General features: G+C 36.1%; 1 protein-coding gene across 1 annotated transcript in view; it reads right to left on the bottom strand.

The window, feature by feature from the left end:
* LOC126354089 (aspartate aminotransferase, cytoplasmic-like) overlaps positions 1–24,570 on the bottom strand; it is a 69,152-nt gene that overhangs the window by 4,719 nt on the left and 39,863 nt on the right. Inside the window, exons 5-7 of the mRNA XM_050003474.1 lie at positions 17,635–17,785; positions 6,944–7,109; positions 2,238–2,380 (exon numbers count right to left, since the gene is read on the bottom strand). Of these exons, the coding sequence (XP_049859431.1) occupies positions 2,238–2,380; positions 6,944–7,109; positions 17,635–17,785 (460 nt within the window). The remainder of the gene's footprint in view (positions 1–2,237; positions 2,381–6,943; positions 7,110–17,634; positions 17,786–24,570) is intronic.

Here is a 24,570-nt window from a genome sequence, read left to right as displayed (position 1 = left end):
GGCAATTTTAACATTAATTTTCTTTCGAACAGTAATAGTCACAAGCAATTGGAATCATCGTTGTCAACTTTCAACCTACTTCTGATGCTTTCACACCCAACAAGAGTACATGGGTACAGCAAGGCCTTGATTGATAATCAGTTCCTGGACCCAACAAATTACAATGACATAAAAACGCAAGCCACACTAAATGATCTGTATGGTCATGATTGTCAGTTGACAGCCTTAAAACTCATCAGTAGAAGAATGGTAAATGGTCACACTCATGTTACACATGTTAGAACAATAAATATGGGACCTATTAGCTTGTTTAGAAGCAGTTTACACTATGAACAATGGGAGGAAGTGTACCCAGCAGATACAATGAATGAGAAATTCAGTTTATTTCTGGACTTATTTCTCAAACATTTTGAAGACTGCTTTCCACAAAGACAGGTTAAAATGAAATGAACCTGTTGTGAAAGGGAAGAGAGGAAAACAGCTTGCATCAAAATATCAAATGCTAAAAAGAGAGACTTGTATATTGAACAAAGGGCTAGTGAAACTACATGACAGAAAAATACTTTAAAATTCAAATATATGTCATCAGAAAGGCCACAGAAATGCATTATGCTGAAAAAATTAGCAAGTCAAAAAATAAAGTAAAACTATATTGAACATCACAAAATGTGAGACAAATAGGAACGTAAAATCTGGACAAGCAGGGTCTCTACTGTCCTTGCTCAGGACAAAAATAATCAAAGCCTTGCAGCCCCAAATTTGAATAACTTTTTTCTCACTGTAAGTAAGAGAACAGGGAACCATAATAAACATTCTCCCACAGAAGCTATAGAGCTACTTAATCACATGCAAATCACACCAAATATAATACTTCATTTCAAAAGCACAACTCCTAAAGAAATTGGACAAAACTGTAAAATTATTTAAGAGTTCTGGATCTTCTGGAATGATGGAAATCAAGTAGGATTTTAAAATCATGGGCAGACGTAATCAGTCACATATTATGCTATTTATGTAATCAGTCAGTGAGAACTGGGACATTTCATGACAGACTGAAACATGCAATAGTGATGCCTAACCACAAAAGTGGGGCAATTATCAGCCCATCCCTTTGCTGGCACTGTTCTCAAAGGTGTTTGAGAGAGTGGTATATGGTATGACTTGTGGCTATATGTCACAAAATGGCTTACTGACACCTACTGAAGGACATAACATGAACTATCATGTAACAAGTCCTTAAAACAGGCCAAAACATTCTGGAATTTTGTTTTAAAATAGTCTGATATGGTCCAACTGCATGATGAGCTGAAAAAGGCATGAAGTGATTTCCAGCTAAATAAGACTTGGGCCTTAGAATTGAGCGTGCTCAAGATCCATTCATGTCATGCCAACTGAAGAACTGAGACCATATCTCATAGACCCATCTCGTACACATCAGGAACTGTAGATCGCAGCTGACATCCCGGCACACACTTTTCCTTACACCATATCAGTACAGGTGTACCTGGGTACCACAGACCCATGATCAACTGCAGTAGGGAGGAAATATATCAAACATCACTAGCAAAAGACAGTTGTTATGGCTGCCTGGAGATGACAACAAGTCAGCTTGCCTAAATATTGCACCATTTTGATGATGCCATATTCCTGAATACCCAAGAACTTTTCAAAATGACGCCAAGAAAGCTTAGAGATCACATTGTAAAATGCCTTCAGAAGAACACTGCTAAAAAGGAAACTGGGCTGTATTAGTCCATGTTATCTCTCTACCCATTTTATGAAGCAATTTTACTAACAAGTGTTTTAGTCCATTTGCAAATTGACTGCACATAAAAACATTGTATAATGTCAACAGGGCAACACTAATATGTACTGCCCTGATTTTCATAATCTTGCCTGATATTTCACTGAACCAGGTACTTCATAGTGTTTGTTTCTTGTAGATTTAGCATTGTATAACATAAATTTCCTAATGCCTTAATGGAGGAAAGGTTAGAAATGTATATTTCCTGACTTTGTCATAAGCGCTGTCATAGTTTTACTGGTTATTAGTCTTAAGTATTGTTTATAAGTGTTTTGACAACCACTGGCTGATTTATGTATCAATAATTCCTTTACCAGTATTTTAAAAATTAGAAGCTGATCTCAGGTCTCCTGTGTGAATGGATGCAGAGAACTCTGCAATCTAAGTTCGTTGGAAAACTATTGGAGATGTGGTCAACATACGTGAAGCTTACCAGAGAGTCCTGTAAATGAAAAGAAGCCCACTTGCTGAGTGATGTGGTCCCATGAGCCAGGTGTTCCCAATGCATCCAAGCGCTCTTTTAGGCCTTTCCTCATATCTTTGATGCGGTTTGTCATCTCTCGCAAGCATGTTTTCCTGAAATAAGAATTGTATAAATAGTCAATAAGTATTGAGTCGTTAATGCACTGAATGAAAATTTTGGGGAACGTATAGACTAAATAAAGCACTTTCTTTACATGAAGTGAACGACACATTCAAGATATGTCTGCATAAAATTCATTACTGCAAGTTTAATTTTTAATATAAATGTAAGGACTGATTGCATATCAGTAGTCTAATAAGCAATATAAGAATGAGGATTTTCTGCTTTTAGTTCAGAAACAGTATGTAAATAGTGTTTATTTTTGTTGAGTGGTTTGTTAACTTAAAAGTAAAGACACAAATTATCACACAGAAGTCACAGTGCAATAGACAATACTGTAAGTTGTTGAACAATCAAGTATTTTTAAAGAAAATCTGAACTGCTGTATTTTAGTATAAAGATGTTTTAAATGAACATCTTTTACAATTTTCAGAGAAGATGCATCATCCAAAGAAGATGTATAAACCAGTTAAAAAATGAAAATTAAAAAGTTGTCGTTGCTTTTTCATTTATATTACTCAATAGCTGTTTATCTACTAGTTCACACTTCACATTTAGGTAAGTTCCAGTATGTGAATACTTGTAGATAGCAATACTTATATGCAGAAAAGACTTTTCTTCTGGGACTATTAAAACATACAGTATAAAAAGAGTTCATAATCACAGGTTTGAATGTTTTAGGATTATTTAGTGAGTGTGAAAAGCAGTTATATGCTTTATCTATTGATTTATTTTGTATGTTATTTTTATTCAGTTGTTCATCAGCATCAATGACTCACTGTCAAATAATCAGTTATAACATAACAAAACTTAAAGAAGAAAATGAAGCAGAGTAATAAAACATAGCTTGAGGGTAAAATGTAGATGAACATTAGTAACAATATCAAGATTCTTTAATTGTTTTCTGTTTGATGTTTAATCGTTTATTTTATACAACATTAACAATTTTCATTCTTGCAGAATTATAATAGGTTTTTGCTGCCCTGCCCCTGAAATTCACCCCTAAGTATGACATTAAAGTATGTAAAACAAATACTAACAAAGAGATAGAGGGGCTGGCCAGTACTTACCTCAGCTCAGTACAGCCGATAGATACACAAAAAACAACCGAAAATTTAAGTTCCTAGCTTTCGGAATAAATGTTCCTTCATCAGGGAGGAGAGAGGGGAAAGAAAGGAAAGTGGATTTAGTTACTCACAACCCAGGTTATGAAGCAACAGGGAAAGGAAAACAGGGAGGGTAGCAAGGATGGAGGCATGGACAACCATTATTCCGAAAGCTAGGAACTTAAATTTTCGGTTGTTTTTTGTGTATCTATCGGCTGTACTGAGCTGAGGTAAGTACTGGCCAGCCCCTCTATCTCTTTGTTAGTATTTGATTCACATCTTTATATAAGATTTTCCATTAATTAAAGTATGTAATACAAACAAGATTTTTAATTTGCAAATAGATATGATGAGAACAATTATAGGTATGAATGTTACTTATCTTCCTGTTGACAAATGAATTTCAATTGTTTCTCTGAGTGAACCATGTTAAATCTGTCTAATTTAAGTATATTCAGCACATGAGGCAGGGATCACAATTATCTCTGCTTAATGAATATTTGGCATTAATAAAGGTTTGTTTCATGTTCTTGGCATCACTGCCTATACTGCAGGATGCATTTTTTCTCTGTTGCTTTGTGTAAAAGTAGTTGTGACAATTCTGACATTCATGAATTTGTTTCACTATTTCAATTACATACGGAAATAACTTAATTCCTAACAAAAATTGCTTTTCATCTATATTTAACTAATTGAGTTGTTATGATATAATCAAAGTTGCCAACAATTAAAATCAGCAATTTTTAATGAACGGCATCGTTCATCAGTGTTATGCTTACTTGATTTTAAGGGAGGATATACTAATGTAATGTCAGACGTTTTTTCAGGCATCAGATATTAGTAGGACCCAGAAAGAACAGTTAGGAGCAAATGCCCTATATCACAATGCATGTTACAACCTACTGAAAAAAATTATAAAATTATTCCTTCAGGCAAATGAAACCTTGAATTATCAGAGGTCTCTAAGTAAACATTGTACTCAATGATAGTTCTGTGTAGCATGTCCGTAGACCAAGAGGCTCATGAACAATTACAAATCCCATGAAGTGGCATTCCCATTGCCCATATTTAAAACTGTTAAATAACTGTTCTATGCACAATGTTAACACCCCATAAGAACTTAGAGAACCATTAGTAATGTAATAATAGAACATGTGTCCTATTTCCAATATCTAGGACATAACTTTTGAAGAACACGGAGATGCAAGTAAGAAAATCGACACCTATCAACATATATAAGAATAACATTAAGGAGTAAAACTAAAAGACAAACCCAAATGAAGTTTCATAGAGTTATGGCACTAACCACGGTAGTAAATGGAGCAGAAAATTGGACATTAAAGTCAATAGGGGAAAGACATCCTGAAACATTAGAAATGAAATTCCTTAGATCTGTGAAAGCTGCACAAAGATGTTCTAAATAAGAAATGAGGAAATAAGGAAATACATGTGGAGTACAGCTATTAACAGAAAAAGTTATCCAATAGAAGCATGTTTTGAAAGAGCAGGTCACCTCACAGAATCACTTAACAAGCGATGAAATACAGTATCATTGGAAAGAGGAGTCTGGGAAGGCCAAGGTAGTGATGGTGAGGCCAGAACAAGCCATAAGGCGTAAACCCTCAATTTGCAAAAGAAGAAGGTTAATGTCATCACGTGTTTTTTTATTACAATATTTTTGACTAATACTCTCACAGTAGTTAGAACTTCTATATCCTCCATGGGATTATCTATTTGTGTTCCCCAGTTAATTTAATTAATTCACTTTCCTTTGTTCTGTCCACATAATTTGTCAAAAGAATGCATCCTGATTATTTAATGATATCCCCAATATTTCTGTCTAGTTAGAAAAACCGTACCAAAATGAAAGTTTTATATTGCATTTTGTTTTTAATTCAAATAAATTTACCATATTTACTCGAATCTAAGCTGCACTTTTTTTTTTTCGGGTTTTGTAATCCAAAAAAACCGTCTGCGGCTTAGAACTGAGTGCAAAGTGGAAGTTGTGAAAAAAGTTAGTCGGTGTCACCACAGCTAACTTCTGTCATCGAATATATGTAGCACTGCGCAGGCACAAAGATAAATACCAGCACCAAAACCTCTGCGCCAGTAAATAAATTTAAAAAGAAAAGGTGGAAGACGAGCTTTTTTTCTCCGCCCTGAGTTTCGACCACTGCATTTTCATACATTATCCAACGAAGTAAATACAAATTCCATATTGTTCATTTTCGAATGTAGCAACATTTCAATGCTCTACAAAAATCCGACTGGAACGACTGTTTGGGATGTTTGCCAATGTGGTCAACTCTGCATTCTGAATTTTTTCCTACCTGTGAGAAGAGATGGTTGCTAATAGGAACTTTTATGAATTGTGAATCACATGCAGTATTCTCTCCACCATAATAATAATACGAATATAAACATTTTGCCATGTATTTTTTCATGTTTGCTGCTATCTCATTTAAATCCTCGCTGCCTAACAAACTATGAAACTAGAGTGAGACAACAGCTAACACAGAAGAACATACATATCATGTCATGTATATATTCGTATTATTCTTATGCTGAATAGTGATACAGTTAGAAATGAAGCACGGCAATTAATTAGATTTTTAAATCTAAGATTTATTTCTGTGCAGAATGTAATGTACTAAAGAGGTATCTGCAAAGATTTTCAAATGTAGAAAAATTTTCGCTAAACTCTCGTTCAGAACATCTTCTATGATACGCAGTCTATTATTTGGTTCTTGTTGATCATTATCAAAGAAAGCAGCAGTGTAAGTAACAATAAATAGCAGTCTCTTGCCATTGTTTCACTAACGAGGCGATTCCTCCCTTTTTTTAAAAATTTGTATGTGGCGGTAGCGCTCACAAAAGCAACATGCTGCGAGCGACGACAGGTCATAAACACTCATTACATCAGAATGCGACAAACAATGCATGACACAGTACAGTAATGCATTTTCAGCCTTGAGTGACGTAAACACCTATAACAAAGAGCACGGCACTTATCAGATCAAAGAAAAATAAGCAGTCAATTCAAACCAGACGAAGCACATGAAAATGGAAGGGTATCCATATAAATACAGACGGAGTGCCTGACGCATAGCAATGGCTACCTGGTAAAGCTTAACTGCTAAGCTTACGACTCGAGCCAAACTACTATAGCTGTATCGTCATTCATTCGACCTAAATTGTGTCTCATATTACAATGGATCAACTTTGTTTAGATTTGGAGGTGAGGCCTAAAACTTTTCTCTCCCCTTGAATTTTGATTCTCAGATTTCAGGTGTGGCTTAGATTCGAATGTGGCTTAAATTCGAGTAAATACGGAATATTTCAAAAATGGAAAATCAAACTAAAATTAAAAAAATCTTGTTTACACGTATTAATTATAGCCTTTATCAGTGCCAAAAGCTTTTTATGCACTTTAATTAATATTTGACTTACCACTCTTCCTTCAATTTAGGATCTCCTAGCATAGCAGTTACTATACGAGCACCTTGACTAGGCGGACTGCAGTATATAGATCGTGCGATAACAATAAACTGAGATTTCACTTTCTCAATCTTGTCTGGATTGTTTAGCATCACAGCCAGGTTCCCTGTGCGTTCACCTGTGGAGAAGAAAATGTATTCATGTCTTCTAAAAATGTCAAGAACTTTGAATTTACAATGTGCATCTAAAAAGTTTAGTGAGTTGCCTGATATCTAAGCAGTGCAGTGTATTTAAAAAATGTGTGCATGTTCATTCAATCATTCATTCATTGTGTTCTGCACATCTATTCAGGGAGAGGTGTTGTCAGAGATATGAGAAAATCAACAAATACATTAACAAAAGAAAAGAAGATCATATAAACTTAATTTGTATTCTCTGTTAACAATAAAATGTCAATAAACTGCTTAGTGCTATTCACACTTACACCTCTAAATTTGGTTTCAAATCCAAGGTTTGATTCTGGGGGTGGTCATAGTTCATGAACTGAGTGAAATACTGTAATTTTGTAGGCTTCCACAGCTTGTGTTGTCGTAGATAAAATAATTTTGTGTGTTGGACCAAGTCATTGTATATTACTAAAACAACTAAACTGCTGTTTTGACTGATTCCCTGTGGTCCGCTTCAGAGCAGTTCACTGCTGTATACTGGTGAATGTCTTCCCTTACAATGTCTTCCTTTTACAGTGACGTGGCCCAGTACCCAAAATTATTTTATCCTAAATGAGAGCAGGGCTGTTTCTTTCAGTGTTCTTTCAACTATTTTTGTGTAGTCATTCTTTTTTTTTCTTAGTGGAGGGTCTTCAGTTTCCATCCTGTAGTTTTCTGGTAATACCTCTGAACTCTTGAACTGTGTCTGACATGTTGCTGACAGCAGATACTGTCAAGCCTGAGAATTGGTGCCTTTACCTAGCAGGAATGTTCCACACAGGCGTTCAAGCCACAACCTCAACCACATGCGCAAGTCTGCATGGAAGCAACTAGAAAGTATCCTGTGTTAAACATAGCTTGTAATTTTGCCAGTTTGGAGATTCTCAGTTTTCATGTCACACTGTACATGAAGCCCCCCACCCCCTACCCTCACTACCCTTTAATCTCAGCCCATCGTATTTTAACTGAATAACTTAGAAGGAAAGCTGCTGCCTTTTCAGTTATACTATAGAGCTACTGTTTATCTGCTGTTGGTGGCTGAAGATTTACTTGACTCCAGTGGTATTTTTCAAAGAAAATATTTTCCTGCATCTACAAACACTGAGTCCTATTTGCAGTTCATGCAGCTTTACTGACACTTGCCATGTACTAACAGAACATTTCAGTACCTAAATCTAGATATGAAGATAATGTGTAGAAAGAGTGCTTAATTAGGAATGTGCTTAATTTTCTTTTGAATTGGTACACATTTCCAATTTCTTACTTTATGTTGGGTGGGAGTGTGTTGCATATAGTCCCACAAGAGCGCATAACTTCATTTTGAACTCTGTAGAAGGAGGTTGTGTTGTAATTGTGTATATCATAGTTCAGCCGGAACTGATTTCTATTGTCAACACCATAAACCACAAAGGAGTAAGCATATTGGGAAGTGACTGCAACAATTCCAAGATACTTAAGAAAGATTATGCAATATGCATGGTAATCTGATTTACACAGTATTGTCACATCATAAATCCGATAGCAAGGTATTCAATGAAGTATAACACATTGCACTGAAATCATGTTTATTACAAATATCATTGTGCAGACAGAACAGAACTGAACTCCTGAATGGAGAGTGCTGCTCTTCATATGAATGTCAAATATTCCAGAAGATACAAACATCACAAACATAAGAACTTTTGAGAAGATTTCATAAACAATAAATATCAATTGCTGCTAGTAGGATTTGAAATGGTGACCTGTAGCTCACCAGCCTGTGACACTAACCACTATTCCAAAAGGCATGCAACATTGTTTGTGGGACTGCTCACTTGTGGAGAAACAGTGACCCACTGTTTCAGAATTTCTCAAAGGTGCTGCCTACATCATTCTGGATCTAGATGTTGTCAATGGGTCTTCAGTTTTCTTGAATAACAAGCCCTCCATCACTGATCTGCATCTAAGGATTTTAGTAGATCTTCATAAGAAAGACATGGACATCATCTCTGCACTTTTACCTTCTTGATGAATGGTCATAATCTTCAACTTCACATGTATTGTCCAACAAGCACAATATAATAAGTGGCGAAGTACCATTTCAGTAACATTTCTAATAATCCCACTTTCTGCATAGGTGTAGAAATCCGTAACAAGTCTCCTGGGTTGTATCTTACTGCCCAGTACTTAGGTTATAGCATCCTCAGTCCTTTTCCCAGGTGTCAAGGGTCCATATATGAGCCATCTGTATTTTCTTGTCACTATAATGAGGAGTTTCAGGTACTGATCCTGAGTATCATGTAGTTCAAATAGGAACAATGTACCAACTGTCATAGTAGCCTCACGACTGTGGAGCAGAGAGAACAGTGTGAAGCTTGTAGAATCATGCCGCATGGTATTATACATAAATGTTACCCCTATCTCCTTGTTTGACTCAGCATATGTTGAGAGATATCTATCAATATTTTATTAAAACATTTTGTGAGTTCATGCATCTGGGTGTGGCAGATAGCTGTAATCATGTACATGATGTCAAAATGGGAAATTATCTCTGATACTAACCTCTGTAAAACTTTTCTACGGTCCAAGATCAACACATAGTGTTCTACATGTTTAATTTTTTTCCCCCAGAGAACTTTGCTATTTCCATAACTACAGCAGTCAGTGCAGCTAGTGATGTAGTAGTAAAGTGTAGACTACTATCCATCACTTTCTGTTTTATCACTATCAGGATCAACACAGAGCACGATTTCTGAAGAGAGCTGTCCTAGATGACCATCTAAAACAGTTTTAAGTTTCTTTAGTCAGTTGGAAACCATTAATTTTTAGTTCCTAGGGAAAGGAGTAGGCAAACATAAATACAGAAAAATGGCCACAGGAATGTTATGAAGGTAGAGTCCCAGCATCTACCTGAAACTAAACTGAAAAATAATGTAAAAATATTTCAGGGGTATCTGTGGTGGTAATGTAGCCCACATAATCTTCTAATGGTAAAGCATGAGTCAAATGCATAATAGTAATTGAACTAAAAATCTGCTGCAGTTATAAATAATGTTGCTCTTATGTCATGACTTAAAACTCCACCATTAGACGCTACATAATTTGTTAAATCATGGGTGTATGGTGGGTGGGCTAGTCAAAAACACAGGATCAAACTCATGCCTGAATATCACACGAGTCTGTCAGTACAATGAACAAGGCACCTGTCTCACCAACAGATAAGGGCCATTTTTTAAAGGACATTATATTCGTCATTGACTGTAGAAATTATTTATTTCACTATTGCACTTTCGGACTTTGAGCTATTTTCAAATGGTATTTTGCTTTAGCACATGTCAGACTCTAAGATAGATATATGTGGAGTCACCAGCCACAACATGCGAAGACTTTCTCTCCTGTGCTGATCTCTTCACAACAAAGTTGCACTTACACACTATGTCCATGATTATTTGTCATTGCATGCCACACATTTCTTTTGTTGGTAATGCTGTTGATTACCTCTTCATTTCTTCTTTTATAAGTCCAATTAATTTTAAGCACCACTGCTTTGATTTTCTTCTTTGCCAGTTTTGCCAGATTCACTTCCATCCAATGCCGTAAATTCTCAAAAATTTCTTAGTGTATTTTATACTAGCTTTTTTCTTTTTTTCTGAGGAATGCTTTGTGCTAGTCTGTGTAATGTGTTTTACAGTAAATCAAATGTTGTAAGCTAAAGTTGTCCATTGTAAACATTTTGGAGGCAGTATCATATTCACTGCAGTGGAATTAATTTCGTCATTGGTGCAAGTGTTCCACCTCTTTTCACTCAGTTGCTTTTAAATTATTGTTTGAAAGTTAATGCACAAAACAGACTGCTTTTGCTTACTATGGCATTTTATATTTATTATTATTGTTATATCATATTCAGTTCAAGTTCCCCCTTCAACAGTAGTGTATGCTTACATAAATTATCACTATTTTTGGGCTTGTTACACAAGTCTGTTAGTGAGCATAACCTTGAAACAAAACAGTAGTTTAAGATATAAAGTTAGCTTTGAAGAATCAGTAAATTTTGTCCAACATTTTTCAGTCATTATAACATATTCTACTTTCTAGGGCTTTGTAGCTTCATTTCCAAAAGGAAGGTTTATTTTTAGTTATTTGTTTACTAGACCAAAACTGATGAGCCAGCCACACTGTAAATGTCATTATCAGACACAAGAGTGGGTTAGTTGCTGTTTTGAAGAAGCTGGAAATTTCCCTGATTGTTGTCAAACAATTGGTAGCTGCAGCAAATGGCAGTATTCAGTGGGCTACTGAGAGACATGTAGCTGAGATACTAAAGGTACATCAAGTACTATCCACTCCCTCTACTGGTAATACAGTGTGTATCACTTCTCATTGATCGTACTGTGAGCAGCATATTGGGAGTAGGTTTAGAAGCCCCACACAGTGTAGGTAGAGACTAGCAACAATTCCAGGTACTACACCCATCCCCTTGCCAATATGTTTGAGATGCCTTATCTGATGCAACCAAAACTTGGACAGTGTGACACGTATGTCATCTGTCAGGTAAAATGCTGTGTCAGGAGGAAGCAAGTTGAAAGGAGTAGGGATAAAATGTGCTGAATGCTGTGTCAGGAGGAAGCAAGTTAAACTTGGGGCAAGTAATGGATCCTCCAGGGAAATGAAAGCAAGAGAAACTCTTGTGCATTCAGAGTGTATCCCTGGGCATCTTATCCAGCATATTGAAGAGGCTGTTCTAGCAGTCACTGAGGGAACAGAAAGCAGTTGCACATTGCATGTACAATGGAACAAATGATGCCTGTCGTCAGGATTCCAAGGACAGGATTTCAAAAAAGCTCATAAACTATAGCACTGTACTGTACCAATGATTGTAGAATTTGTTTGGTTCAGTATTACACGAACAGTTAAAATGAAAGTGCTACCATATGGGTTATCAAACAAAATTCTTGAGTCTTTCCTTGTCATCCCATCTGGTAAGTCTCCCTGACCCAGGATTCTGGGTGAGTTTCCTGGACTTTACCCCTTTCTCCAAACTGATCCAGTCCTTTTCCTTCAACCCTCTTCCTTCCCCTTCAATTACTCTACTGGAATAAGGAGCCAATTGTAAAAGTTAAATCCTTATTGTGTGTGTTCCCCTGCCATTGCTTGGTGAGTAAATTTTTTATCTTTCCATTTACATTATATTATATTATCAATAATTGGTTATTTTCATTGCTATAAAATTTTTCATGGTATTGAGGATGTCTTGGTAGGAAGGCTGCAGCATGTTTATTGACAGGAAAGTGTGTTGTGACATTAACATTTAAAAGTGGAGTAAAACTTGTAATGTATGTTCAGAAATGTAACACTATGCATTTCACAAAATGCAGAAAAGTAGTGGCCTACAACTATATTATCAGTGAGACATACCTGGAATCAGTGAACACATGTGAATACTTGGGTGAAACAATTTGTGGGAAAGTGAACAAGAATGATAACTTAGGCTCAATTGTCGGTAAAGCTTGTAGCAAAATTCGTATCACTGGCCGGATACTGGGAAAACACAGTGTCTGGAACCCTTACCAAATATGACTAAAAGGTGATATTGAATGTATAAAAAGAAGTGCAGCACAAATAGTCACAGGTTTGTAGGAAGTCTTGGAAATGCTGAGAAACTTTAAATGGTAGACACTGAGATAGACACCAATTATTCTATGAAAACCTACTTCCAAAGTTTCACGAATCAGTGACAACTCTAATAATTACTACAATCATGTATGTCACTCATAAAAGGACTGAAGAGAGAATATGCTTGAATGCAAAAGTTATTATTCCTGTGCGGCATACATGATTTACAATAAAACTTCATAATAAAACTTTAAAAGCTGCAAAAAAAACTGTATAATTGAAATGTTATTACACAAGCTCCCAACAAAGACAGAAGCACTTAGAAGATAATAAACAGAGAAACAGGAAAGTCATCAGGAAATAACAATAAAAGCCTAAGCCTAAAAATCAATAATGTTGTGACAGAAGATCCAATAATCACTAGCAACACTTTCAACAATTATTTTACCAGCATCTGCCAACAACTTACATAGGGTAACAAGCCCAAAAACTAGTTGAGAATAAACAAAAGTCACTCAGTAACTTATGTTACCTGTATTAGGCAACAGAACAAGAGATAAGAAAAATAATACAGAAACTAAAAAATAAAGCATTCACAGACATAACTGGCATGTCAAATAAAATTTTGAAGCTAACTACTAGGGAAATCGCTAAACCCCTCTGTCACTTAGTCAACTCATGACTTGAAAAAGGAATCTTCCCAGATAGAATGAAGATTGCCAGGATACTACCACTATTCAAAAAATGTGATCACATGTGCCCAGATAATTACAGACCAGTTAGCCTCCTTCCTATTTTGTCAAAGATCTTAGAAAGAATAATATTTGCTAGGTTAATGGCATTTTTGATGAAAACTGTATCATAAATGGCAGACAGTTTGGGTTCCAGAAGGAAAAATCTACAGTGTCAGCTGCATTTGAACTTATTAATATAATCTCTGCAGGCCTTGATCAAGGCCAAATCCCAGATAGTGTTTCTTGTGTCTTATCTAAAGCTTTTGAGCTTGTAAATCACCACATATTAATAATGAAGCTACACCACTATGGAATTAGAGGAATTGCTCTTGGTATCATAAAGTCATTTCTGCATAACAGAAAACAAGCAATGGAAGTGTCACAAAATCAAGGGAAACAGCTATCAGAACTACAAGATATAAAACATGGGGTGCCACAGGGTGGTATTCTAGGACCTCTCCTTGTCCTTATATACATAAATGATTTACCATGTAACATAGACAATGAATTGATACTCTTCGCAGGTGACACTGTGAGACCAAGCTTACAGGAGGCCATAAGTAAAAGTATCAAACAGTTGAAATGATCACCCACTGGCTTGAAGTGAATAGGTTAATTCTCAATTATGAGAAAATTAATGCAATCCTATTTAAAAACAACAAAAGAAAAACACGTGATCTAACACATTTGCAAGAACTAGATGTAAGAGTAGCTGAAAGTGCTAAATTTTTAGGGATCACTGTGGACAGTTGTTTAGGATGGAAAGATCATTTTTCCAATATAAGCAATAAACTTAGCAGTCTTGTTTTTGCTGTGAGACAAATTAAGCCACTAATAACTGAAGATGATGTGTGCATGGTGTATTTTTCATACTTCAATGCTGTAATGAGCTATGGTATAGAAATCTGGGGCCACTCGACTGAGGCAATTAAAACATTCAAATCACAAAAGAGAGCAATTAGAATAATAGGAAACAAAAGAACAAGGGATTGTTTCAAGTCTCCTTTCAAAAAAATATAAGATTATAACCTTCTACAGCTTGTAGATATCTAAAATTCTGTTCCTAGCTTGGGATCATAAAGATAAATTCAACAAAAAATGAAGATGTACACTACCACCACACCAGAAAAACCAATAAATTAAGAATTCTGCAGCATAACACAACTCAGTATGAGATAAGCAGTGGTTACATAGCAGTAATGTTGTACAACTCTTTACCACCACACATCACTAATGCCAAATCGAAGGATAAGTTTAAACAGTCAATCAAAAAACTGCTATTAGAAACCCTTTTATATTCAATCAGATAATTTCTTTCAAACAAAAATAACTGAAGCAATCGGGCATACTACACTAAAAAAATGTACACAGGTACAGAGAAAAAGTGAAATGTGTTAACTTCTTAACAGCATTGTTTTATCTAAATATTTTGTTTTCTACAGTATTATTGCTGTTAAATTCTTTATAAATGTAAACAAAATGGGATCTAGAATATGTATGTTCTATATGACTGTATTATACTGTATATATAAAATGATGGACCCATAGTATAGAATTATTGCAATTAGATGTTCTGTAATTTAGGTACATAGATTATATATGCCTCATAAAATCTGTTTAGTTTACAGTATCTAAAATTTTGTAACTATGATATTAATTTCCAGAAATATTGTGGCTAAAATTTATTAGTTATCTTAGTTAGAATCAGTAAAAGTAATGTATTTTATTGGAAAACTGACAAAGCAAATATGTACTTGGACTTACTCCATAGATGTACATCATAAGCTGCTGAATAAATAAATAAATACATCAACAGAATGCAAACTATCTCTGATACCTGACATTATGGGAAGTCCCCTCTGCGATGCAATTTACAGTGCTTTGTAAAGTCTGGAAGTTGATTCGGGTGCAAATGCAGATTTATTTCAGCACAGCTTTACCTAAATTAGTAAGTGAGAGCAGTTACTAGATTTGTTAGGGGACAGATGCTGCTGCTATGGAGGGAGAGTGTTGGATGTATTGTGTGTGGGCTGTTACACTTTATTGTGTTTATGTTTCATTTTTATGGCACAGGTAAAGTTTGGCTTAGCAGTACTCAATTTATTTATGATCGGTATGATGGTTCCCTCATCATGTCACTTACTTGAGATTCTATGTAAAGTAACAACATTAACAAGGTACAATAGAGCAAATCATGTGTGAAATAACAACTTTTCACTTTTTTCGGCAAATCTGAAGAAGCTTATGCAATTAAACCTGAAGTATACATTGCACCTTCACTAAAAAAATGCAAAACTATCTATTCATGGATGGAAATTTCAGGGTGGGATATAATAAGCAGGTTAGTAGGTCTCTAAGACAGGAACAAGAAATAAAAAGGGAGAATATGGGAAGAACACAGAAGATTATCAGTAGAAGTAAGTGATACAAAAAGTTTGCAAAGGGCAGGCTAAGGATGACTAGAAAAGTAATGGGGGAGGGAGCAGCTTTATAGTTAGCAGGCTTTGTTGGAAGTGTGGTAGAGGGGGAAGGTGGTAAATAAAGGACCAGGGCTAGTGGAGTCTACGGCCATGCAATTTGTGGGAACAATAAATATTTTACAGTTTGAGTTCCGTTAGAATCTAATGGTTTGAGCAGCTACTCTAATCAATCACATTAAGTTATGCAGCATTCCTTGCAGCTTAGTCTTCTAGTTGCCTTTTGGACATATCTGTGGTTGCAGCTGTTTATCTGGGTGGTTAGTTTGTTTGTGGTCATGTTTGTGTAGAATACTGCATAGTAGTTGTTGCCAACTTGGTGTACAGTCTAGCTGCTTTCACAATTTGCCTTTAGTAAGGTATAAAATGCCCCTGATAAGACTGGAATAGAAAGCATTTTCCAAATGTGTGGCACAGGTATTGTGTCCCTATCTTCCATGTGAATATGACCAGTCAGTCAGAGGTGGGAGCCAGAGTGACTTAAAAATGTGTAAGTACATTATGTTGGTTGAGAGGATGCTAGAATACCACTTTGGGAGGGATGTGTAGGGCTGTGTTGGGGAAATTCCTCATTTAACAATACAGCAACAGGTAGTCAAAGTGTTGGTGGAGAATACGATTAAATCAGTCCAATCAAGAGTGGTAGTGCAAGACAGAGGGACAAATTCTTCAGGGCATAAGGTATGTGTTTTAGCACTGTGGTGGCCCCCAGGATGCGATCAGGATGACAGGTAACACATTCTGATGTGAAAAAAATGTTACTTTATGCTTTCAAACTTTACATTTTCAAAAATTGATTATTTACGTCCTGATATGAGACAGCATCTCTTTATTAGATGAATAACTGCAATACAAGACAACGTCCACAAAAGAGGCAGCTCTAGAACCAGCTCAAGCATACACTCAGGCCCAACAATAAACTGTGCAAGACCACAGTTGATACTCAGTGAGGACAAAATTAGGTAGGCAGTTTTCCTCTTTGAAAGCTTCCTCAAAACCTTCAACTTATAGATTCAAGGACTGCTTGTCTTTAGCCATGTCTCCTTGTGAAATCTTTTATGGGTCTTACTAAATGGGATAATTTAAACAATACTGCACAGTCATCAAGTGAGAGAAGCTCAGAGATTGATTTCAGGTAGAACATAGTAAGAGAATGATAATCAACAGACATAAAAGGAATGAAATATGTGTCAAAAATAAAGGTATCATTGTTTTGTATGACAGAATCATGCAGTGATAAACATATGGTGCTCTAAAACGAAATAATAATTTTGGGAATTTGTATTTTCAGTATTTGTGTACATCTTGAAGATGAGGTCAGACTGGGGCTACTAGTGTCATATTGATTTATCAGGTACCTAGGGTATAATGTACCAGTCACAAATTTGAAGTTCAGTTTAACTGAAACACTAATTTATTGTGACCTTTCTATTGTTATTGGGTTTCTTAATTTCATTAGTCAAGTTTTTTATTTTTATTTTCTAAGTATTCATTTATGTATAGATGCAACCACTGTAAAAACTGAAAAACTGTTATGAGTGTGTTCACCTGCCATTCATTCATTCATCTGATTGCACTGACAGCTTCAGATAAATGAGCAAGTGTAGAATGTGCATTTTGCTCAGTATATCTGTATCTAAGAAATATTTCAAACTTATGTGTCAACAGGAGTGTTAGAAACTGGTATAACTTACCATATAACCCACAGTTCTTAGAAAATGACTGTGCACAGAAAAATTCAATGCCTCTTTCAGCAAAGCGTCTGACAGCCCAGGCATCTTCATCAATATCTCCAGAAGCCAGCCCCTGATAGGCAATGTCAAAAAATGGGAACAGCCTTCGTTCCTGGAGAAGAAATTTCAGTGGCTAAATAATTTCATGGCCTTTACAGTTACTGCAGAAAAAAAAAGTGCAGAAGTAATACAAATACTTAAATGTGCTTTCTAGATCATGGAAGCTATAGATTGCAACAGACACCAACAGAAGAGAAGGTTCTAAGCTATACACACCACATTACATTTGTGATTTTTTGTATAATGTAAATTAAATATTATATTTTCTTAATATTTGTGCTTTACCTCATTACCAATTGGTTTTTTATTGTTTATTATTAGTTTGTCAATTACTCTATCATTGCTGTCACTCATTGTTAGTGCTGTTAATAGTACACTCTGTTTTTATTCTGATTGTTTTACTTTTAATACTATTACATGCAGATTTTTCTAGGCCTTTTTAGCAAGGGTTCCCATTTCCTATCATCACTCTGTTGTTCCTTGACTGATGCAAACACTGCTGACCCTGGCCACAAAACCTTCCTTCATCCTGAAACTATCTGAATCTCTTTTGCTTCCTAGAATTCTCCCATATCAACACATTCCTTATGCTTCATACTATTTTTAGCACTGACTGAGTCAGAAGTATCCACTAGCAGTGTCCTTCCATGTGCTACATCTGAATGCACCAAGCTCCAATGCAAATGTCCAATATCTGCCAGCTCATCTCTATGAGCACCATCATATATTTCAAGAGAGCCATCCATATAATACTTCATTGGAGACCTGGTTCAAAGCAAGACTTTTCACCAGTTCTAAGGCATGTCAGATGTAACAAATGAGGGGCTGAAGTAGGTGTACACCTACACTCTGATTTATCACCTACCATGCTACACACATCCAAAGGTAATGAAGGTTTATAGTGGACAAATCCATAACAGGAAATGCCAAATATTTGTCCTCTACAACCTTCTAAAGTAGGCAGGTTAGCCTCATTGAAAACTTCCTTGTCAAGTCTCAAATACACATTTAAGCATATAATTACAGCTGGTGGCATCAACATAAATTTTTCTAAACAACAGTCCTTCCAGTGTGAAATTTAACTGTTTGCTTTTTTTCTTCAAACATTTTATTTAGCACTATTTGAATTTGTAGAATTACAATTAAATCCACGAACAGAATAATTTGTACCTCATCAATACCTGCACCTGGCATGACTTCAGTTTCATGGTGTATTCACTAGAATGTCCCAGGAAGAATACATAAATGACTACACACAGAGGCTTCAAAACATTAATTTATCTGAATTTGCAATTGAGGTGCAAGAAATTACCCAACAATAGGCAGAGACCAGCTGCATAATGGAAAAACCTGCATGATCTTGGTATAGGTAGAGTCAAAGCTGCAGCTGATACCATTGTCCCAGCTGAAGAACTGAGTCTGTACTTCACACTACCTACCGTTTCAATTGAACCACAATGGAAACAAAGACTTATTGATTATGTCATGGTAATTAACAATGGTCATCACAAAAATTCTGTATAAAGCATGTTTCATGCAAAACCATTAAAAAATCCATCAGGCATATTAGATCAGCATCTGTTTGATGCAGTGCCATCATAGACCAGATGTTGAAGCTTGCTATTGCCCCACTATTGCCCACTACAACAGTTATCATTAACCACTCCTTAACCACAGATGTTTCCCCTCAAGCACACCTAGAAATGGTATTGCCACAGCACCCTTTGACTGTCAATCTATTTGCATTCTTCTGGCACTGTCCAGTACCGTAGTCCATGACCAGCTAAAAAACTACCTAAGTGCAAAACGATCTAGTAGAACAACACCAATCAAATTTGTGTAAACATCTGAGCACAACATCTGCCTTAATAAAGGTAACAGGTGACATGAAGCTTGCCATGGATACACATGAGGCAACTGTCATGTGCTTCTTAGACTCCAGCAAACCTTATGACACTGTCATGTTCAACACTTTGTTTGCCAAACTTAGCAGCCTAAATTTGTCACTAAGTCAAGTGCAATGATTCCACTCATACCTGACATTTAGCCAGCATTGCATCTTGTTCAGAACTCATCAGACATCCCTCAGTTTTAAGTACTAGGTCCTGTACTCTTTTCATTTATGTCAATGATGTGCCATTTGTTTTGTCCTCCTGTGAATATCATATGTATCCTGATAACCTCCAGTTGTATCTTGAGTGCAGAATGAAGAAACTTGAAAAAGGTGTCAAGAATTTCAGTACTGACCTATGTGTGCTATGCATATGGATGTGGAATATAGGATTAAAACTGAACCCATCTAAAATATGAGCAGTCCTGTTTGGTCATTCTAGGCTCATGAGCCTAAAATCTCAGGAATCTATACCACATTTAATCCTAAATGGAACAAATATCACAAGACAGTGTGGCCTAGTGGTTCTAGGTGCTTCAATCTGGAACTGCGCAACTGCTACGGTTGCAGGTTCGAATCCTGCGTCGAGCATGGCTGTGTGTGATATCCTAAGGTTACTTAGGTTTAAGTAGTTCTAAATTCTGGGGGACTGATGACCTCAGATGTTACGTCCCATAGTGCTCAGAGCCATTTGAACCATATGAACAAATATCAACTTCACTCCCTCAGCAAAATTCTGTGATCAATAATAGATGAAAATCTAAATTGGACTTAGCACATACTGGCAATAGACAAGCATCTCTCCTTAGCCCCCAAAACATATATATAACACTCTTCACTTTTGAACTGGAAAGGAAACTTTTACAGGCCTTATACTTTCAATTATAGCAATGTTATCCTGCAAAGTCTTTTTCAGGAAAGCTCATGGTGCCTGGAACATCTGTGCTTGATATTTCTGTCAAGTTTGACTCTTTGATCATATTTCACCATCATATGTACACCTATCCTGGCTACTGACTCTTCTACTGCCTTAACAGTGTACACTGTACCTCATGACTCCCCTCGTCATTAATGCCCTAGTCTGAACAACATGGCAAAGATGCCCATTGCCTTCAGAGAGAAATAATATGATTACGAGCCCATAATGCTTTGGAGAACTTCAGTCAGTTCCAAGTTTCATTTTCTCTTCTAGTTGTTGGGATATAATCTTTTTAGAATTTCTTTAGTGCTCACAGAAGCTCAATCTGTCTGAAGAAGATATGGATTGAAAACCAACAAAAAGCCGTAATCAAAAATCTCTATACATACATACATTAATCCTTGTTCCATAGATCATGAATACAACATTTCGTAATGATGTGGAATGTGTCACTTTAACATAAGTTTTCTGTACACAAAATAATTAATTAATAAATATTTTCACAGTTACTACTTCATATCCAAAAATTCATGTATTGATTAGAAGGAGTTGTCATTCAGAAATTCTTTTAATTTGCTTTTAAATGTTGGTTGGCTATCTGTCATACTTTTAATACTATTTGGCAAATGATCAAAGATTTTTGTGGCAGCATAATTCACCCCTTTCTGTGCCAAAGAGAGATTTAATCCAGAACAGTGGATATCATCCTTTCTTCTAGTGCTGTAGCTATGCACTTCGCTGTTATTTTTGAATTGGGATGGAATATTAATGACAAATTTCATAAGTGAATATATGTATTGCAAAGGTACTGTGAATATCCTGAGTTCCTTCAATAAATATCTGCAAGGTGATCTTGAGTGGGCTCCAGCAATTATTCTGATTACACGCTTTTGGGCAATGAATACTTTCTCTCTTGATGATGAATTGCCCCAAACTATGATGCCATATGAAAGCAGTGAATGAAAATAGGCATAGTAGGCTAATTTACTGATATGTTTATCACCAAAATTTGCAATAAACCTAATAGCATAAGTAGCTGAAACTAACTGTTGCAGCAGATCATCAATGTGTTTCTTCCAACTCAATTTCTCAGCAGTGCACACACCCAGAAATGTTGAGTATTCTGCCTTTGCAACAGACTTCCATTCATAGCCTATTTTTATCAGTGGTGTTATGCCATTTACTGTTCAGAATGGTATAAACTGTGATTTTCAAAATTTTGTGAGAGTCCATTAGCAGAGAACCACATAATAATTTTCTGAAAGACATTATTTGCAATTTCCTCAGCTGATTCTTGCTTCTTGGGTGTGATTACTATACTTGTACCATCAGCAAAAAGAACTAACTGTGCATCTTCATGAACAAAGAGTGGCAAGTTGTTAATATATATATGATGTAAATAAAATAGAAAGAAACTTCCACATGGGAAAAATATATTAAAAACAAAGATTCCAAGACTTACCAAGCGGGAAAGCGCCGGCAGACAGGCACAATGAACAAAAAACACAAACACACACACAGAATTACTAGCTTTCGCAACCGATGGTTGCTTCTTCAGGAAGGAGAGGGAAAGACGAAAGGAAGTGGGTTTTAAGGGAGAGGGTAAGGAGTCAAGGAGTCATTCCAATCCCTGGGGAGCGGAAAGACTTCCCTTAGGGGGAAAAAAAGGACAGGTGTACACTCGCGCGCACACACACACACACACACACACACACACACACACACACACACATATCCATCCGCACATACACAGACACAAGCAGACATATTAAGAACAATGTTAAGAACAATAAGGGACCCAAGACTGAACCCTGTGGGACACCATTCTTGATGCCTCCCCAGTTAGAGGACTTTGCTGGTTTTTGTAGACTGTCTGCACTGTCAATTTCAACCTTCTGCATTCTTCCAGTTAAGTATGAATTAAACCATTTGTGCACTGTCCCACTCATATCATAATACTTAAGATTATCTAGAAGAATTTCATGATTCACAAAATCAAAAGTGTTTGAGAGATCACAAAATATCCCAATGGGTGTTGTTCAGTTATTCATTGCGTTTAATATTTGATCAGTGAAAGCATATATAGCATATTCTGTTAAAAAGCCTTTCTGAAAACCAAATTGACATTTTGTTAGTACTTCATTTTTACAAATATGTGATGCTACTCTTGAATCCATTACTTTTTCAAGAATTTTGGATAAAGCTGTCAGAAGTGAGATTGGGCAGTAGTTGTTAGCATCAGATCTATCCCCTTTTTTATGCAATGGTTTAACAATAGCATATTTCAGTCTACCTGGAAAAATTCCCTGTTTCAGTGAGCTACTACATATGTGGCTGAGAATCCTTCTTATTTGTTGGGAACAAGCTTTCAATACTCTGTTGAAAATGCTATCAATTCCACATGAGCTTTTACTTTTGAGTGAATTTGTTATTTTTCCTAATTTCAGTAGGAGAGGTGGGTTGAATATCAATTTTATCAAGTTGCATAGGTACTGCCTCTTCCATATACTGCCTTGCATTTTCTAATGAATAGCTGGAACATATTTTCTCTACAACACTTAAAAAATGATCATTAAAAATGTTTTCTACTTCTGACTTCTAGCTAACAAACTTTTCATTGTGTTTGATAGAAATACAGTCTTCCTGTGCTCTCAGTTGCTTAATTTCCCTTTTCACAGTATTCCAAAGTGTTTTAATTTTATTACCAGACGTGCTAATCTCAGAATGATGCACATACTTCTGGACTTTTTAATTACTTTTCTTAATACAGTGCAGTAGTTTTTTATAATGTTTCATTGTTTCAGGATCATTACTCCTCCTAGCTATAAGATACATTTTCCTTTTTTGTTTACAAGATATTTTATCGCTTTAGTACGCCATGGCTTTTTACATGGTTTCTAACAATTATATTTCACTGTTTTCTTCAGGAAACTGATTTCAAATATACTCACAAAGCTATCACGAAATAGATTAAATTTTAAATTAGCATCATGTTCCCTGTACACCTCATCCCAGTCTAACTGTTGCAAGCTTCCCCTAAAATTTTGAAGTGTTAAATCATTAATGGAACGTACTATTTTGCAGGACTGTTTTGCATTACTGTACAGAGCTACATGATATACTTTTACTAGATGTGCATCATGACCAGACAGGCCATTCTTAACAGGAAAAGTTTTTATTTGATTAAACTTATCTTGGTCTTTTTTGTCATCAGTCTACTGACTGGTTTGATGTGGCCCACCACGAATTCCTTTCCTGTGCTAACCTCTTCATCTCAGATTAGCACTTGCAACCTACATCCTCAATTATTTGCTTGACATATTCCAACCTCTGTCTTCCTCTACAGTTTTTGCCCTCTACAGCTCCCTCTAGTACCATGGAGGTCATTCCCTCATGTCTTAGCAGATGTCCTATCATCCTGACCCTTCTCCTTAGCAGTGTTTTCCACATATTCCTTTCCTCTCCGATTCTGCGTAGAACCTCCTCATTCCTTAACCTTATCAGTCCACCTAATATTCAACATTCGTCTATAGCACCACATCTCAAATGCTTCGATTCTCTTCTGTTTTCGTTTTCCCACAGTCCATGTTTCATTACCATACAATGCTGTACTCCAAACGTACATCCTCAGAAGTTTCTTCCTCAAATTAAGGCCGGTATTTGATATTAGTAGACTTCTCTTGGCCAGAAATGCCTTTTTTGCCATACTGAGTCTGCTTTTGATGTCCTCCTTGCTCCGTCCATCATTGGTTATTTTACTGCCTAGGTAGCAGAATTCCTTAACTTCACTGACTTCGTGACATCCTGATGTTAAGTTTCTCGCTGTTCTCATTTTTACTACTTCTCATTACCTTCATCTTTCTCCGATTTACTCTCAAACCATACTGTGTACTCATTAGACTGTTCATTCCATTCAGCAGATCATTTAATTCTTCTTCACTTTCACTCAGGATAGCAATGTCATCAGCGAATCGTATCACTGATATCCTTTCACCTTGTATTTTAATTCCACTCCTGAACCTTTCTT

The sequence above is a fragment of the Schistocerca gregaria genome, chromosome 3 (genome assembly GCF_023897955.1).
Source record: "Schistocerca gregaria isolate iqSchGreg1 chromosome 3, iqSchGreg1.2, whole genome shotgun sequence".
In the NCBI taxonomy this organism is placed as follows: Eukaryota; Metazoa; Arthropoda; class Insecta; order Orthoptera; family Acrididae; genus Schistocerca; species Schistocerca gregaria.
This window is presented reverse-complemented; position numbering and strand designations above follow the sequence as displayed.